Source organism: Vombatus ursinus, unplaced genomic scaffold, assembly GCF_900497805.2.
Source record: "Vombatus ursinus unplaced genomic scaffold, bare-nosed wombat genome assembly UNPS02014786.1, whole genome shotgun sequence".
In the NCBI taxonomy this organism is placed as follows: domain Eukaryota; kingdom Metazoa; phylum Chordata; class Mammalia; order Diprotodontia; family Vombatidae; genus Vombatus; species Vombatus ursinus.
Genome location: NW_020954564.1, coordinates 9965311 through 9984261, shown reverse-complemented (window position 1 = coordinate 9984261; position 18951 = coordinate 9965311). Strand labels below are relative to the sequence as shown.

The following is an 18951-nucleotide window of genomic DNA, read 5'->3' as shown; positions in this document are numbered from 1 at the left end:
GGCTCAGAGCCTTGGCCACAGCATTGAATCCAGTCCTAAATTCTCCCCAAACAGATCACCTGGGATCTTCCATTCTGACTAAGGAAGGGTAAAAAGGCTCACAGTTTTAAATATTAATCTTTTCCCCTTTGGATTTGCTATACAAGTCCAGATATGTCTGTGGCTTGACCCTGGGAGGGGCAGAAGCATCAGGGCAGAAACCAGGACATTTTAAGGTGCTTTTCAGGGGCAGCTAGGTGGTGCAGTGGATAGAGCACCTGCTCTGAAGTCAGGAGGACCTGAGTTCAAATCTGGCCTCAGACTAAACACTTAACCCTTACCAGCTGTGTGACCCTGGGCAAGTCACTTAGCCCCAATCGCCTATCAAAAAAAAAGCATAAAAGAAAACAAGGTGCTTTCCAACAAAGAGAATCCTGCAAAAGATAAAATTATTGCCTTTTAGAGACAGGGAAAGCAGTAGTTCCCGGAATGGACAAATCATGAAGCTAATTAGTTAGGCCAGTTCTGCAAGAAAGTGCTTAGGCAACAGAGGAGACATTCAAACTGCAGAAACCTTGTCAAGCTGGCAGATGACCCTCTATAATGTAATAGGAGAAATATGGTTATGAGTATGCCCTGGCTGGGAGCGGGGGGTGGGGGGGAAGAGGAGAAGGAAGAGTGAAGCCTGAACCAATGGGGCGCTTCTGGATTATCTGGGATGAGCTCATCTCACAAGAATATTCCATTATTCAATAGTCATAAATAGTTCCTTTCCTTAGGAGGTGGGGAGGCAAGCTGGACTGTATTTCACTACAAGTTCATTGTAATCTACTCTTCCTCTATTTGTTTTTTCCTCCCAGGATAGAACAATGATCTCCCAAGATAAAATCCTCCTCTTCCTGCTCTTTTTGCTAACTTTGGGGATCATCTTTCAGGAACTTGTCAATAGGTAATAATGAAATACTAATGAATGTCAGTTTTGCTTTACCTGTGATGACTGAATCAATCAACTGAAGTGTCACAGTATACGTTTTTAAACGGACAGCAATTCAGGATAAATGAATAGGGCCTTCCCCCTTTCCCATATCCTTGCCCCATCTCTGGCACTAAAGAGCTCAAGGTAGCATCCCATCCAATAAGTATTTTAAAGTGTGCACTAGGCACATCGGCTAAGAACTGTGGATGCAAAGACAGAATGAGAAAGAGGCAGGGGCCAGGGGGTGGGGGTGGGGGGTTTAATATCTGATATTTTGAAAAGGATACAGCATTGAAACTAGGGGGAATCCAATAAGGCCTCCCATAGGAGGGCCATGGAGAGAGAATGCATCCCAGGCATGGGAAGTAACCTATTCAAAGTCACAGAGGCAAGAAAGAGAATGCTGAGTTTGGCTGGAAGTTAAGCGTGAAGTAGAGTAATGTTTAGTAAACATGGAAAGGTAGGTTGGAGTCAGATTGTAAAGAGCTTTAAATGATAAGCTAAGGAATTTGCATTTCATCCTAGAGATAATAGGGAGACACTGAAAGTCCTTGAGCAGAGTGATAGGAAAAGAAAGAGAGACAGAGAGAGAGACAGAGACAGAGACAGAAACAGAGAGAGAGAAACAGAGACAGTATTTTGGCATTTGTGTAGAGAGTGAATTGGAGAGGGAAAAGATAACAATGTATGTATCTTGGATTCAAATGGGAAGCAGCTACAACTGTCTCAAGAATAAAACTTTATACTTCTTCCTCTGACTCTCAGGAAAAAGAGAAAATTTTTCATATTGTCCTCTTTTTATTAGCTTTTGTTGTTGGAAATATTTTTAGATAACTGTAGCAGCTACTTTATTGAAGTAAGTAATTGGTCTTTTTTTTTTTTTAATGAATCAATTCCAGGATCTTGGTAGCTTAAGGTAGTAGTATCAGACTTAAAAAAAAATTATACCTGCAGGTAATATATGGACTTGGGAACCCAGAAATTAACTTTACCTATGCTGTGTTGTATTTTTATTAATTTTATTACACATTTTCCAATTACATTTTAATCTGGTTGGGGTCATAGTGGGAGTTTTGCCAGCAGGAGTGTGATAGCCCTGTGTTAAGGCATAGCTAAAGCTTCCTGCCCACAGCAGCTGGATCCAAGCAAAGGGCATTTTCATGTATTAGTCTCATCTTCCTAAGGATGATGTGCAAGTTTCTGTTTGGCTTGTGGTCTCTGGCAATTAAGATTAGCTTAGCTTTTAAAATTTCCCCTTTAGAAAGTGTTATTCAGCCGTTGTGGAAGCCCTTGGTGACTGAGTCAATCAGCACATTTTACACCTAGATTCACCCGTGTGCAGCACAGCAATGACAATAGTGTTTGCTTTTCTTGTGTAGGGTCACTTACTTGGGAGACAAAAGAGTTGGGTTCAAGTCCTAGCTCTGCCACTCACTGAATTTGTGACTTTGAGCAAGTCACTTAATCTTTTTAGATTTCAGTTTCCTTAAGTATACAGTTATCTCTTCCACATCCAGTGAGTTAGAGGTGCAGTGTCTCTCACCCCTTCCCACTGCCCTATCTGGAAAATCCACATAAAAATTTTTAGCCCTCCTTTCATACCAGAGAAGAAGTCTGAATTATCATGGTATTAAAAGATAAAATATGTTGATATTATACAATACATATATTTCTGAGTTTCTAAACTTCTTTTGTGTTGTCTGCTGGCCTTCACACGTCATCTGTGGCTTCCACAAAACTTCCCCCAAATTCCCATTTGATTTCTTAAGCTGACAAAAATATATTGAAACCATGACAGGGAAAGTCAAGATGTGGAAGGGAAAACTGTAAAATGAGGAGGTTGAACAGCTGCTTCCCAGAAGTTTCTTCCCTGACTATAACAACTTGTGAATCTGTGAATCTTAGTACCAGCTGTAGTCGAGAGTTATCTTTGTTGGGCTAAGCAAAGGAGGTTGCTCTACTGGTATCATGGGTCCTGAGGAGGCAGCAGGCTGAAGTTGCCCTGGCAGAGAACGATCCTGCCTCCCAGTTTCAGAAGAGGGATCTGGATCCAACTGTGGCAAACAGACTGTCTAGAAATGAATTCAAGGGTTCTACTCAAGGAACAAGATTCTAGAAGTTGAAGGTTAACCCGGCCTGTCTATGAAGTACCAATGAAAGACCAAGGGAGGGATCAGAGACTTCCAAAATCTCAGAGCTATAAGGAACTTCAGAGTTCATCTAGCCCAACATGTGTCTGAACAGTACACTTTTTACAACATCCCTCTCAAATGAATAATTAGCATTTACTTGGTGTTCTCCAGAGATAGAGAACTTAGCACTTCCTGAGAAAGCTCAAGCTATTTTTGGACAACTCTCGGTGTAAGGGAATTTTTCCTCTGTCTCCTTGCAATTTTCCCACGGTGTTCCCAGCTCTACTCTGGAGAGCTAAGCAGAAAAGTCCTTTTCCATACAACAACCCTTTAAATAATTTGGGGGGATTTAACAGAGAATCAAAAATCTTCAGGGTCTCAGGAGAGACAAGAAGCCCAGCATGTGGTACAGGAAGTGCTCAGTGATTCAGAGGGTGCAAGGATTGGCTCTTGGGATTCAAGGCAGATGGACTTGCCTAGGCACAAATTTAATAACGGCACAGGGGATAGAGCACTGGGCCTGAAGTCAGAAGGATCTGAATTCAAATAGGCCTCAGACACTTACTAGCTGTGTGACCCTGGGCAAGTCACTTAACTGTATTTGCCTCAGTTTCCTCATCTGTAAAATGAGCTGGAAAGGGAAATGGTAAACCATTACAGTATCTTTGCCAAGAAAACCCCAAATGGGGTAACAAAGAGTTGGGCACAAATGAAAGGATTGAATGACAATAAAATCAGTTTCTTTTCCATGAGAAACGGTCCAGAGGGTGTTAGACTTCCCATCTTCCTATTGGGAGAGTACTGGGTTTAGAATCATCTTAAATAAGTGGCTTTGGCTCTTACTTAACTGGATGATCTTTGTATAAATCTGTGTCTAAGTCTCCCCTATAAAATGACGTCTAAGGTCTCTTCTTAGGCTAACACCTATGATGCTAAGTGGATAGGGTATAGCCCATTGCTTACTCCCAGGATGCCAAAGTGAAGCATGCTAGATCCTGGTCAAAGTAAAATGCTCCTAGCATCTGGTACATATGGAATTGGGTCTAGGAGAGATGCTACTTATCCTCTTGGCTTCCAGTTGGATTTCCCTTTTAACTTAACCTTAACTTAACATTCAAAGCATCCTGCAGTCTAGAAGCAGCCTACCTTTCTAATTTTAATACAACTTATCCACACTAGACCTTCCCCTTGTTCCCTCTGGGAACTCCATTCAAACTTGATTATGTGCTATTCTCTCTTTGACAGCGTGGTAAAGTAAAAAGATTACTTACTGTCAGAGAACTTGGGCTTGAATGCTTGGGCAAGTATTATTATTCCTGGGACTTAATATTCCTGGGACTCAGTTTCTATAAGATGAGGGCATTAGACCGGTTGGCCTATGAGGTCTCTTCTAGCTCTAAATTTATGACCCTATGACACTATGAAGTGACTTAACTTCTCTGGGCCTCAGTTTCCTCATCTGTTAAAAGAAATGAGGAGTTTAAACTAGATGGCCTATCTCTAAAAATCCCTTTCAGCTCTAAGTTTATGATCCTGAGATCTCTTTTGCTTTCCTAACCCCATGACTTTAGTTAGTTTCATTCCTTTTACCTGGGTTTACCTCCACTCTGTCAAAATTATTTAACACCTTAGAGATCATCTATAATACAATTGCCCTTATTTTACAGATGAAAAAACAGACTCAGAGAGGAAATCTTCCCCATCCTTCAAGGCCCATGTCTAATGCTACCTCCTCCATGAAGTCTTCCCTGATCCCCTATAGTTGAAAATGTTCTTTCTTCTTTGCATGAGCTTCACAAAACAATCTGTTTTTATCTCTCTTAACTCATGTTCTCTCTTCTATTATACTTGGCATTTGTGCCAGAGTTCCTGCGAGGTGGGAAACTCCCATGACTCAAAGGCCCACACCTCATTTATCTTTGCATTTCCACTGCCTAGCGCAGGGCTCTGAATCAAATTGAAAATGTGTGTGATGTCTTGTAATGAATTGATCTGACAGACATTTACAAATGTAATGTAACCCAATGGTAGCCAATGGTCCCATAATCACCATCTTTACTTTTCCATTTGCAACTCAGGATGGATCAGCCAAAAACACCTCATCAATCCCATGAGCTTCAGCTGTCAGACTGGTTTAGACCCAGGTAGGAACAAAACTTCTGCCCTGCATGAAGTAAGTACTCAGGGCGGCACCCAGCAAGTGGTATCACATGGCAGCAGCAGCACCTGAGAAAGCAGAGGGACATTTATTTAGAGAGGCTTTTCCACCACTTAGTGGACTCAATCGCTAATGGCTCATGCCAGTCTGTCCTGTGTTCCTGACTTATTCAGTCCCTTCATGCATGCCTGACTCTTTGTGACCCCATTTGGCATTTTCTTGGCAAAAAGACTGGAGTGGTTTGCCATTTTGTTTTCCAGCTCATTTTGCAAATGATTTAACTGAGGCAAACAGGATTAAATGACTTACTCAGGGTCACACAGCTAGTAAGTGTCTGAGGCCAGATTTGAATTCAGGTCTTCCTGGTTCCAGGCCTGGTGTTCTATACACTGTGTCACCTACCTGCCCCATGTGTTCCTGAGATGCAGGGTAAAAAGGAGGGGTCAGTGTTGGGGTAAGGTTAATCAGGGCACAATGCCTTCTACATGACAGGCATATAAATAAATCTTGAATTAAATTTGATTATGACAAAGGAATTGAATTGACCTAATTTCCCAGCTGACATTCAAGAGGAAATGGGTGCAGATTAGAGGTCCAGGAAATCACATAATAATAGTTGCCATATGCATTCTTCTTTACAAAGTGTTTTATATACATCATATATGTAATAGACTGCTTCTTGGTAGCCCTGTCTGTGAAATACTGGAAATACCACCCAGGAGGTGGAAAGAACACTGATTTTTCAGTAGAAATAGCCCTGAACTTAGAGTCAGAGGACCTGGGTTCAAACTTTGGTTCTTCCAATTATTATTTGTGTTACCTTGTTCAAGTTATTTAACTGACCTGGCCTTCAGCTTCCTCATTTACAAGATGCAAGTGTTGGACTAACTGACCTAGAAAATCCTTTTTACTTGCCAATCCATGAGCTTATGATCTCATGATCGTCACAAAAAACCTAATGAAATAGAAAGGGCAAATATTCATTCAATACTTAGATAGATCTGTGATCTTCTCTGAGAGAGGTATGTTCAGTATCATAACCATCCATGGGTAACGTGGGATTGATTGATTTACTTAATCAAAACATCTTAAAGTAAGTGATGATAGCCTGAGACCTTAACCAGCTGAAAATAATCAGCCAATCAATCAATCATAGGCTTCAGACCAAGGACAAAAAATACTTGGAACTGGAGTGACGTTGCACAAGAAGGAGAGTTCAACTAGGTTGAAGAAACATGGTCATGTCCTAGCATTCATCTATAAATTATTAAGTGAATTGAGAAGGCAGTCATTCCAGAGGGAGGACCAAGTTGGACATTCCAGTAAAATCCTGGAGGCAGAACCACCAGGATGAGGGGGAAGGAGAGATCCTGGACAAATTCACCCTTGGTCTAGGTCTCCTCCCCACTCCCCCACCTTTGGCCAAAGGAGGACTTTGAAGGGTCCAGAGGATGTTAGACTTCCCATCTTCCTATGTGTCCTAATGGCACCCCCAGGTCAACTGACCAAAGTGTCTGCATTGGGAGCCAGGGATAGACTGAGTATAGATTCATGGTTTCACAAGGAACACAGCAGAGAAACTGCAATGGAAACTTCTTGAGCACCCCCAAATGGGAGAAATGGATTTCTAGCAATTAGGTGCTGTGTTTTAGCACACATTCTCTCTATGCTTGAGTGTAATTTCCCCTAGACTCTGTATCTATTTATGGAAGAGTGTGTCACAGATTTTTGGTGGGGGAAATGTCTTGTACTAACTCTTTCTACTGTTTTACCTTGCCAAATACTCCCTTCTAAAAGTTCTTTGAGCCTGGCTTACTGTAATGATTCTCAGCTGATAATCTTGGGGTAGGGGGAAGAACATGGTAGAGGCTCAAGCCAATGGTATTAGAGAATCAGCTCCAACAAATCAGAGGTACCCCAGAACACTGAGAGGAAGATGTAGCCTTTCTCTGGACCCCATACTTGTCAATGAGAGTGGGAGTTGGGATAAGGTGATTCAGAGTTTATATGAGTTATGTATGCTTTCTCATCCTGTGTGATTCTAGTTCATATTCTTTCATGGATGCCCCAAGAGAATGATTGCAATGTAACCTCAGCCCTACTCCTTGCTGATAATGTATGCAACTTTATGTCTCAGTAAACTCTCACCTTATTGCTGAGAGGAGGGTGATGTGTTTTGTTATCTATTCTTAGAATCTATGATTTTCAGTTACTCAGAGTGTGGCTATATTTTAGTGAAATTTTAATTTACATTGTTTTATTTATTTTTAATATTCTTTTGGATCTATTTTATTTCACTCTGTGCCAGCTTGTATATATTTTTCAATGTTTCTCTGAATTCCTCATATTTTTCATTTTTTTACCATACAATGATAATATTCAATTATATTCATTCATTTCAGCTTTTTCAGCCATTTCCCAATTTCTGGGTCACCATTTTGTCTCCAATTCTTAGCTACCATAAAGAATAGTGTATACGTTTACTTTCCTGTCTTTGTCCTTCTTAGGGCATAAGCCCAATAGAAGGCAAAGCTTTGGAGGGATGCCTAATATGAGGACATGCTTTCTTACCCAGGCAAGGAGTAGGTAAGGTGATAAAATGTAGCAGAAAGGATACTGAGTGTGAAATTAGAGGACAAGGACTTACATCACGGCTCTACCATTTACTACCCGTGTGACCTTGGGCAAATCACTTCTCCTCTCTGACCCTCTGTTTCTTCATCTTTAAAATGAGAGCATTTCCTAGGTAACATCTAAAGTTCTTCCTAGCCTTAAATCTATGATCCAATGACATGGACTCAAATCCTGTTTTTGCTACTGAATACCTGTATGACCTTGGACATCCTCATCTATAAAATGAGGGGTTGAATTAGATAGTAACTGTGGTACCTTCCAGTTCTAATTTCATGGAGTTCAGAAATGAAAATAAAAGGAGTCTCAAAAGTCTGTTGTCACTTACAAGTAAAAATCTACAACTGGTTTCATCACCACCTCCTTCCTCTAGGACCATGAGCATTTTTTGGGGGGCAATTGGGGTTAAGTGACTTGCCCAGGGTCATACAGCTAGGAAGTGTCAAGTGTTTGATCTGAGGTCAGATTTGAACTCAGGTCCTCCTGACTTCAGGGCTGGTGCTCTATCCACTGCCCCACCTAGCTGCCCCAACCATGAACATTTCTGATGAGTCCTGAGTTCTCTCTCTTTTTCAAATTGTCTTCAACTAGAAGAATCCTGTACTTATGGAGGGAAAGAGAAAGAAAGAGAGAGAGAGAGCGAGAGAGAGAGAGAGAGAGAGAGAGAGAGAGAGAGAGAGTCCAGGACTAATTAAACTGTTGCAGAGAGAGATGTTCTAGTTATAAGATGTATCAGAGGTTATATGCTATTTACTGCTTCATCCATTCAGGCCTAGGACTGTTAATAAAGATGATGTCCCAGAAAACAATGTAATTCCCTGGAAACACCTGTCACAATCAAAACTGATGGGGACAAGCTGTGTAAACATACTGACCAAACTTGGCCCAAAAGAACAAGTTAAAAAATTTACCTCCCTCCCTTGCCAGCAGAGATAAGGGACTATAGGTGTGAAATATTACATATATAATCGGTCTTGGTAGATGTATTAGTTAGTTTTACAGAACTGCCTTTTTCTTCTCATTTCTTTTTTATTTTTTGTTACAAAGGATGGCTCTCAAGAGGAAATGGATATATAAAAGTGATATAAAAATAAAAGATAGCAATAATTTTTTTTCAGTGATGGGATTGAAATTGATTAGGTTTTCCTTTCTTCTTTTTCCCCCAACTATTTTTGGCGATAGAGATAAGGATGGGGATAGGAACAATACTAGGGCTAGGGCTAGGGTTAGGGCTTGTGATTTCACTGGTATAGGGAACTCCCAGATGAAAAAACCCCTTCCAACAATGCAGATCAGCAACTCCCCTCTCCAACTTACAGTCTTAGTGAGGTGCTTCTGTTGCCTTTGGTGCAATGCAAATATAAATATCTTACTTTTCATGCTAATGAGAGAGCCATAAAATAGTATAAATTGCACTAGATTTAGAATCTGAGGTCCTACTTTCAAATCCTAGCTCTGCTTTTCACTAGCTATGTGACTTTGGGAAAGTCATCTCTCTGGGCCTAACTTCCTCCATCTGTAAAAAGAGGAGGTTAGACTAGGTGATTATGAAAGTCGTTTCAATTCTAAATCCTGTTGTTACTTCCTCTTCAACGGTCTGTCCACCAGACCAACAGTTGCCTAAGGGGATCAGTGTCATAACACAGGCAGGGGAGATAGTAAGAACTAGATCAGAGGAAAGACAGGAGAGGGGAGGAAAAAAAAACAGTGGAGAAGCAGAAGGGTGGAAAAAAGACAATCCAGAGGTTTCTTAATTTTTGAGTTTGGTGAAGCCTATGCACCCTTTCTGAGAATAATGTTTTTAATATATAACAAAAAGGCCAGAAAGACAAGAAGGCTAAAAAAAAAAAAGTAATTATATTAAGATAGTTTTCCAAGTACTAAAACAAATTATATGGAATCCAGGTTAAGAACTGCTGAACAGTGGTAAGATGCTAACAACAAATGCTTAGGATGCCATTCATTGCCTCCATGCAATGATTTGATTGTCAATGCCTGGCTTATATGCTAATGCTCTGAGAAATGCTAAGACTTTCTATTCCTAAGGAAACCCTGAAAGCTGGACTCAGGAAGCATAATCCCATGCCATTCTTCATTTTGCTCATTTGTCTGGATAACATCTGGTGTTGTCTTAGTAAAAGAGAAATTAGTTCAATTTGGGTTGTTGTTTTATCCAACAGAAGACGCCCATATGTTAAAACAGTGACTGACTGGCTTGCTCCTATCGTGTGGGAAGGAACTTACAGTAAGTCAGTCTTGGAGGATTATTACAAAAAGAAGAACATTATTGTGGGTTTGGTGGTGTTTGCTTTTGGAAGGTAGGTGTGTCTACTAACTACCCTTCATTTCTACTTTCTCATTTTAGAAATGTACATGGGAGGAGGGACTGCCCATGAATTTAATAAAACTCACCAATGTATTCATATTTAATGAAACATTATTTATACTTGTTAATTATAGGAATCTAGGAAGGTAAGGCCCTTTCCTCAAGGAGATTCAGGTCTATCTGCCTCCTATGATGACTAACACTATAGGATACAGGTTGAAAAGATAGCATCAGGGGCAGTTAGGTGGCACAGTGGATAGAGCACTAGCTCTGGAGTCAGGAAGACCTGAGTTCAAATCCGGCCTCAGACACTTGACACTTACTAGGTGTGTGACCCTAGGCACATCACCTAACCCCATTTACCTAGCCAATAAAAAAAAGAAAAGAAAAGAAAAGATGGCACCAGTATAAATGAAAGGCTACCATTTTCAAGTTTGACTCAATCCAAAAAAAAAAAAATTGGGTGATAGATCCTGTCCTCAAACTCCCTCTCCTTAGAAAAACCTAGTACCTGATTATTCCCAATGAATTGCACTAATAAGGACTGAGATCTCTTAGGGGGAGAATATTGAAACTTTGGGACTTGAACCATGTTAGTCATGGCTGCCCAGAAATCCTTGGCCCATCTAAACAGATGAGAAGTAGCTCAGAGTTTAGGGGGAATGGTATTGAGTCATTGTTAATATTAGGATTTTGTCGAAAGTCCTGTAAAGGTTAAATGTCTTAGCCCCACCCTGACTCCTCTTCCTGTCCTTAGCAATGGCTTCTTCATTATATACTTCTATAAAGGACAGGTTTGAGACCAGATGATGCTTGGAAGGGCTGCTAACCCCATGGTTATTAGTAGATTGTTTCAGGGTAATTGCTGCAGGCTCTTTGAAGGGAAGAAAAATAACTCCTCATATGAGTCAGATGTTTGTTAATATAATTATTTATGTCATTCCCTCCCTTCCAGACTGTGAACCCTATGAGAGCAGGAACAACATTTTGCTTCGTCTTTGTGTCTCTTCTGACGTGGTTTTCCACACACAAATGATGGCTATCAAATGTTGATATTGTTAAAGATGCCCAGAATAGGCAAGAAGATCGTTTGCCATATCAATTTTTTTCTCTCTTATAAACTCTACTCATTGCAGCTTGCCTGCGGAAAGAACAACATATTGCAAATGGAAGGTTGGGCTACCTCGATTCTGTGAGCAGTTAATTTTTAACCCAAATTGGAGGACTTTGTTTATCCCTGTTAACTTTCATCTTAGTATTGCTATTATTCTGTTTTAGCTTTAATTCTGTCTTCCGTTATAAAGCCATAATTTCAGAGTTGGAAGGGACTTCAGAGGCCATCAGATTCCACCTCACCTGAAAAAGGATCCTCTCAATCAATCAATATTTATTAATACCTACTGTATGCAAGGCACTGAGCTGTGATGGGGATACAAAAAAGAGGCAAAAATCCCTTCCCTCGGGGAGCTTACAATCTAAATTTTGTACAAATAAGCTACAGATAAGATAAATATTGTTAAGCTGTTTTTCAGTCCAGTCTGATTCTCTGTGACCCCATTTGGAATTTTCTTGGCAAAGATACTGGATTGGTTTGCCATTTCCTTCTCCAGCTTATCTGACAATTGAGGAACTGAGGCAAACAAGATTAAGAGAAGGGTCACACAGCAAGTAAGTGTCTGAGGCCTCTCTTCCTGACTTCAGACCCAGCATTCTACCTCCTATGCCACCTAGCTGACCCAGATAAGATAAATAGGAAATAATTAATAGAAGGAAGGCACCGGAATGAAGAGGGGTGAGAGAAGACCTCTACAATGCAGCTAATAAATGGTCAAACTTTGCTCAAAGACCTCAAGTGAGAGAGAGTGCACTGCCTCCTGAGGATGCCCACTGCACTTTTGGATCCCTCCAATTCAGAGGTTCCCGAACTTATTTGGCCTACCACCCCCTTTAAAAAAATTATTCATCACCCTCCTGGAAATCTACTTTCTTTAACCCTTTAATGGTTTCTTTTTTAATTTGTCATTTTAAAAAATATAAAATATGTATTTTTAAATGACACATCTTAAATTTAATAATTTGTTGTAAATTTGTGGAGTTTTTTCCTTCATTGAAATTTGGATGACACAATGTTGTGTCATGTAACCCTATAGTATTGTATTGTAAATAAGTCATTACATGCACATATTCCTGTGGCTGCATGCTGGATTTCTGGACAATGGCATTACACTTGCCTGCCAGCACTTGCTTGTTAACACCTGTCAGTGGACTTGACCCCTTGATCAGTTATAACTTGCATTTTGTGTGTTTATTTGAAAAATAATGTAATCACTATGACTTCAACTCTGTTACACAACAAGTGAAACATATACAGTTTTTCAAAATTTTCTTCTCTTTTCTTCTGTCCTTATACCTCCACCGCCCTCTTATTTTATTCAACACTACCCCTCTCCCCGATTGCACCCAAGGCTACTACTGCCCCTCTGGATCATTTCAGCACCCCCCTGGGGGGGATCACCCACTTTGGGAACCTCTGCAGTCTAATGATTGGGAAGTTTTATTCGTTCTTTTTGTTTTACATCAAACCGATGTTTGCCTCTCTGCAGCTTTACCCCACTGCTCCCAGTTCTGCTGAGCATAACAAGACAACTCCCTCTTTATCTGAAAGCTGTTATCATGTCCTCTCTAAGCCTTCTCCAGGCTAAAAACTCCATTTTCTTCAACTGATCTCCATAGGGAATGATCTTGAGGTATCTTACCATCCTGGTCATCCTTCTCTTGATCCTCTTCAGCTTATCTTTGCTCTCCCTAAAATGTGATTCCTAGAACTAAGCACCATTCTCCAGCTATGGCTGGACCAAGGTAGAACACAGTGAGATTATCACTTCATTATTACTGGGTGCTCTATCTTTTTAAAACATATTACACTTAATTTAATTTGGAGAGGCAGGGTGGCAGAGTAGATAGGGAGCCAGCCTCAGGGTCGGGAAAACCTGTGATCGAGTCCTGCCTTTAATATACTCTGGCTGTGACCCTAAGCAAGGCACTCAGCTTTTCAGGGCCTGGGCAACACTTTAAGATCTAAGTTGGTTTTTACATGTAATTGGGAAAAAATAAAATATTATTTAAAATAAAATTAAATAGTGGCTCACAAAAGAAGAAAAGGAAAGAACAATCTAAGTTGAAGAAAAGGTGCTGATCTCTGTTGATAAAGGGAGTTCCAGATCTGGTCCAAAAAATTTAATGACAGGCAGCATGGCATAGTGGATTGACCATTGGTTTTGCAGTCAGGGAAACCTGAGTTCAAATCCTGTCTTCAATATGTACTAGCCATATGACCGTAGGAGAAATCGTATAACATCTCTGAGACTCAATGTCCTTGTTTCTAAAATGGTGATAAAATAAGGACCACCTCATAAGGAAGCTGTAAAGTTCAGATAAGATACTATACAAAGTGCTTCCCAACTGAAGCATTATCCTATTACGGTAGCTATCTTTTCCATGTATCTATAGCAATCCCATCTGGGATTGCTTCCTTAACTTACAGTAGCATTACCAGCTAGGGTCCCCAGAAGGAAAGATGCTAGCATGTATTCTAGAGGTAATCCTGTGAATGGCTATCTACCTAACACTGTAGCCTACAAGCCCCTACCAATGAGTTCCTCCTAACAATCAACCAGTAGACTCAACTTTTTAGCAAAAATATTTACTCAAATGGTATAGCAAAAGCAGTGGTTACAAAGCATTTCCCCCAAAACCTGGGCATGCTTTCCTACAAATACATATAGAACCCAATAAAGCACATGTGTCAGGAGCATCTGTGGCTAAGACAACACACACTTCTGGAACAGTAGGGTCTCCCTGTCCTTTCTGTCCCAGTAGGGTCCATACAAAGCTTGCTACAGGGCAGAGTATTGGTGTAGGTGATGGAGAAGTTATTCTGCTGCTATCTAAGTGACCTGCTTGATCTTGAACCAGTCCAGCTATGGACCTTGAACCTTTCAGGCAAGATGCTGCAAACCCAGCTGAACTGTCAGTTCAGCAGAGATACTGTGGCCTTTGAGGACCCATTACAGCCTAGCAGAAGAACGACTCAGAAACAAGACAGGCAAGAGCCAAGTGGCACAGTAGATAGAGTGCTGGGCTTAGAGTCAAGAAGACCTGAGTCTAAATCCTGTCTCAGGGGCAGCTAGGTGGCGCAGTGGATAGAGCACTAGCTCTGGAGTCAGGAGGACCTGAGTTCAAATCCGTTCTCAGACCAAACACTTGACACTTCTTAGCTGTGTGACTCGGTAAGTCACTTAACCCCAATTGCCTTAAAAAAATAAATAAATAAATCCTGTCTCAGACACTTACTAGCTATGTGACCCAGGACAAATCACTTACCCTCTGTCTGTCTCAGTTTCCTCATCTATAAAATAGTGTCATAATGGTTCCTACCTCTCAGGGTTGTTGTGGGGATAAAATGTGATATTTTCAAATCACTTGCAAACCTTAAAGTACAATATAAATGCTAACTATTCATATCACATCTCTAAGCAGGAACAAGTTTCCATAGATAGATAGATAGATAGATAGATAGTTACTAAGTGCTTATCATGTACCATGCACAGTGCTAAACTCTGGGGATAAAAAGGCAAAACATAATCCCTGCCCTCAAAGAGCATACATTCTAAAGGGACAAGACAAAATAAAGGAGTGTTCAAAAAAGGAGTTCATGGTCATAGATGACAGGAAACGTCATGGAGCACTGGACTCCACTAAGATAAGTCGCTTTTCAGACCCAAGGGACATAGGCACAATTGAAAGTTACTCTGAAAAGGAAACAAAGATGGTATTCGGAAAACAGACAACACATTTTGGATGAAACCAAGAGGTGGTATAGATGCCCAGACCCTAGAAAGATAAGGTAAAAGCTCACTCATCAGAGCCAAGGACCAAAGGGCAAAGTCAAAGTTTCTGATGGGAAGGACATGAGATGATGTGATACACACACACACACACACACACACACACACACACACACACACATGCACACACACACACAGAGATGCACATACACACACACACACCTATATCTTGTAGAGATAAGTCAAGCCCAGGCAGGACTACCTTCCTGTGGGGTACTTATCCTGCATGGGACATTTATAATACTGGAGGTCCATTACAGGTAGAGCTCACCTCCATTTCTGATTCTATTCTCTCTATATCCTATCTTTCACCTCTAACATACCATCCTCTTTTTTAAAAAAAAATTACTGATGGATATCTTTTGTGTTTTTTATATCATCATAGCTTTCCCATTATCCTTCCCTTTTCTCCATCCAGAGAGCCATCCTATATAACAAATAGTATTTCTAAAGATAAAAAAAAGAAAAGAACAAGAAGAGGGAAAAATTAGTACAAATGATCAATATATTGAAAAAGATTGAAAACATGCACAATGTGGAATACCTATGGACCTCCCATATCCATGAATGGGTAGTTTGGGAGTATCTTCTCATACCTCTTCATTAGAATCATTCTTGAACTTTACAATTTTGCTACATTCCCTTTCAGGGTGTATGTGTGTCTGTGTGCCTATATGTCTGAGTCTGTGTGTGTGTGTGTGTGTGGGTGTGTGTGTGTATGTGTATGATTGTTCTTTCCATTTACATTATTGTACTCAATATGAATATTGTTTTCTTGGCTGTGCATACTTCACTCTGCATTAATTCATGTAGCTCTTCCCCGCTTCTTTGATCAAGGAGAACATTTCTTTATCACATTAATCATTTCTTATAGCACAGTAATATCCCATTACATTCATGTACCACAATTTGTTCAGCCATTCTCCAATCAATATACAACTACTTTGTTTCTAATTCTTTGCTCTCACAAAAAAGTGTTGCTATAAATATTTTGATGTATGTGGGTTCTTCTTATTAATGGCTTTTCGGGGTTTAAGTCCAATAATGGAGTTTCTGGATCAAAAGGTATGAACATTTTAATCACTTTATTTGTATAATTCTAAATTTCTTTCCAAAATGGTTGCACCTATTCACAGCTCCACCAACAATACAGTGCATACCTATCATTTCACAACCCCTCTAACATTGATGATTGCCGTTTTTTGTCATCTTTGCCAGTTTTCAGATGTGAAGTGAAACTTCAGGATTGTTTTGATTTGCATTTCTCTTATTATTAGTGATTTGGAGTATTCTTTTATGTGATTGAGGTTACTTTGTAATTCTTTTAAAATCTGTTTATATCCTTTGACCACTCATTTATAAGAGAATGATTGTTAGTCATATACATTTGTTAATTGTTTATATATATATATAGTATGTGTGTGTATATATGTATATATATATATATATATACATAAGATGCCAACCCTTGTCAGAGAAATATGGACAAAGATTTTTTTCCCATTTGACCACTTACTTTCTCATCCTTTGTACATTAATTTTGTCTGTGCAGAAGCTAAGTTATCTATTTTATTTTTTTGTAGTTTCCTCTATCTCTTGTTTGCTTAAGAATATATCTCTTATCCATAGTTAATAGCAAGTATATGATCTGCTTCTCTTCTAATTTTTGTAGAGAAAGATCTTTAATATTAAGGTCGTATATGCATCTAGACTGTATTATGGAATATGGTGTAAGGTCTAATATGGCCTAAGTCTATTTTCTGCCAGACTGCTTTCCAGTTTTCTCGGTAGTTTTTTTTAAATAGGCTATTCTTTCCTAAGTAATTTATGTTTTCCACTTTATCAAACACAGGGTTATTGCACTCTATTGTCTCAGGTTCTCTCTTATCTAGTCTATTCCATTGATCTGTCTCTCTATTTTTTGACTAATACTGGATGAGTTTTGATGACTTTTGCTTTATAACATAGTTTAAAGTTCCAGATGTGCTATTCCCCCTTCATTCCTATCTGTTTTCATCACTTCCCTCAATATTCTAGATCTTTTGTTTTTGTGCCATCCTCTTTTCAAGTACAGTTGAATCTCTTCACACCTTCTACATGTGTACCTGTACCTGGTTATCACCTTATATTTAACTATCTTCTATGTATTCTGTATATATTCATTCTATATATACTTTTATACGTACATGTCTTCCCCCAAAAGAAAGTAAGCTCCATGAAAGCAAGGAATAGTTCATTTATTCCAAAAGTCTTTGTATCCCTTAGTCTTAGTGTCAAGCACTAAGAAGGTGCTTAATACTTCTCAATGGATTACATATAGAGTATGATAGTAATGAGAGCTAAGTAATATCCAAACCCTATGTGGTTCAGTGAGCTTCACGGAAGGATGACATCTGGGACTTCGAGAAAAACTTTGCTCCATAGCTATACATTGTTTAGCAAATCCATGCTATTAGTCACAAGGAAAGATTGTGGCTAATTTAATCTATCACTACAACTGAAAGTCAACTCAAAGAAGTTCTTACTACATGGTAAGCAAATACATTGGCATCATTTTTATGCTAACCCTTAACTTCTACTGAAATAACTGCTTTTTCCATTTGCTACCCAGGTATCTTGATAACTACTTGGAGAAATTCCTTTCCTCTGCAGAGAAGTACTTCATGGCTGGTCACAATTCAATTTTTTACATCATGGCAGATGACTCCTCCAAGATACTTTGGATAGAGGTGGATCCTCTTCATACACTCAAAGTATTTGGAATCCAGGGAGTAAAAAGATGGCAAGACATTAGTATGATACGCATGAAGATCATTGGGGAGCACATTGTAAATCATATCCAGTATGAAGTTGACTTCCTCTTCTGCATGGATGTGGATCAGGTGTTTGAAAATTACTTTGGTGTGGAGACCCTGGGTGAGTCTGTGGCCCAGCTCCATGCTCAGTTTTATAAAAAGAATGCCAATGATTTCAAATATGAAAGGCGGCCTTTTTCTACAGCATTCATGCCCAACGATGTGGGAGATTTCTATTACCACGCAGCCATTTTTGGTGGGACACCCCTTCAGGTTTTGAAACTCACACAAGCCTGTGACAAGGGAATACTTCAGGATAAGAAAAATGGTATTGAGGCTGTGTGGCATGAAGAAAGCCACCTGAACAAGTATTTTTTTCTCAACAAACCCACTAAAATATTATCCCCAGAATATTGCTGGGATTATTCATTAAAAGACAATTCTGATATTGATATTGTCAAAATATCTTGGCAAAAAAAATAATATGACTTTATTTAAAGTAGTGTACAGTTTTTACAAGGCATCTGGGAGGGGGAATTCAACTTTTCCATTTCTGAATTAGAAAGTTTATCATTCTAGCCAATAAGTAGGAAAAGTAGCCATTTAAAAGTTAACATTTTAGAAAAAAACTAAAAAAAAAGCTGTCTCCACAAAAAGCAAGCTTTTCAAGCCTTTTCCTGTTTGTAATCTTGAACCTTGTAATTTTAACAATGAATAAAGAACAATTATATAGTAATTAGATAAAGATAAATGATAATTTTACATCTATTCAGAGAAATGGAAAGATTCTTTGGGCTTTAAAAAAAAATGGACAACCATGGAGCAGCAAGGTAATGCAGTGATAGATCACTGGCTCTGGAATCAAGAGGACCTGAGTTCAAATCCAGCTTTAGACACTTAATAGCTGTGCGACCCTGGGCAAGTCACTTATCGCTGATTGCAAGAAAGAAAGAAAGAAAAAGGAAGAAAGAAGGAAGGAAGGAAGAAAGAAAGAAAGAAAGAAAGAAAGAAAGAAAGAAAGAAAGAAAGAAAGAAAGAAAGAAAAGA

At 39.4% G+C, this 18951-nt stretch overlaps 1 protein-coding gene across 1 annotated transcript; it reads left to right on the top strand.

Annotated features, from left to right (window-relative positions):
• The first annotated feature begins 848 nt into the window (after positions 1-848).
• Positions 849-18387, top strand: LOC114047368 (N-acetyllactosaminide alpha-1,3-galactosyltransferase-like). Its single transcript, XM_027868178.1, has 4 exons — positions 849-928; positions 5166-5231; positions 10057-10194; positions 17721-18387. The coding sequence occupies exons 1-4, from the start codon at positions 849-851 to the stop codon at positions 18385-18387; spliced, it is 951 nt and encodes a 316-aa protein (XP_027723979.1).
• Positions 18388-18951: the final 564 nt, after the last annotated feature.

Coding starts and splice junctions, on each gene's coding strand:
- LOC114047368 (XM_027868178.1), top strand. CDS start 849: ATGATCTCCCAAGATAAAATCCTCCTCTTCCTGCTCTTTTTGCTAACT. Junction 929..5,165: donor TTTCAGGAACTTGTCAATAG/GTAATAATGAAA, acceptor TTTGCAACTCAG/GATGGATCAGCCAAAAACAC. Junction 10,195..17,720: donor GTGGTGTTTGCTTTTGGAAG/GTAGGTGTGTCT, acceptor TTTGCTACCCAG/GTATCTTGATAACTACTTGG.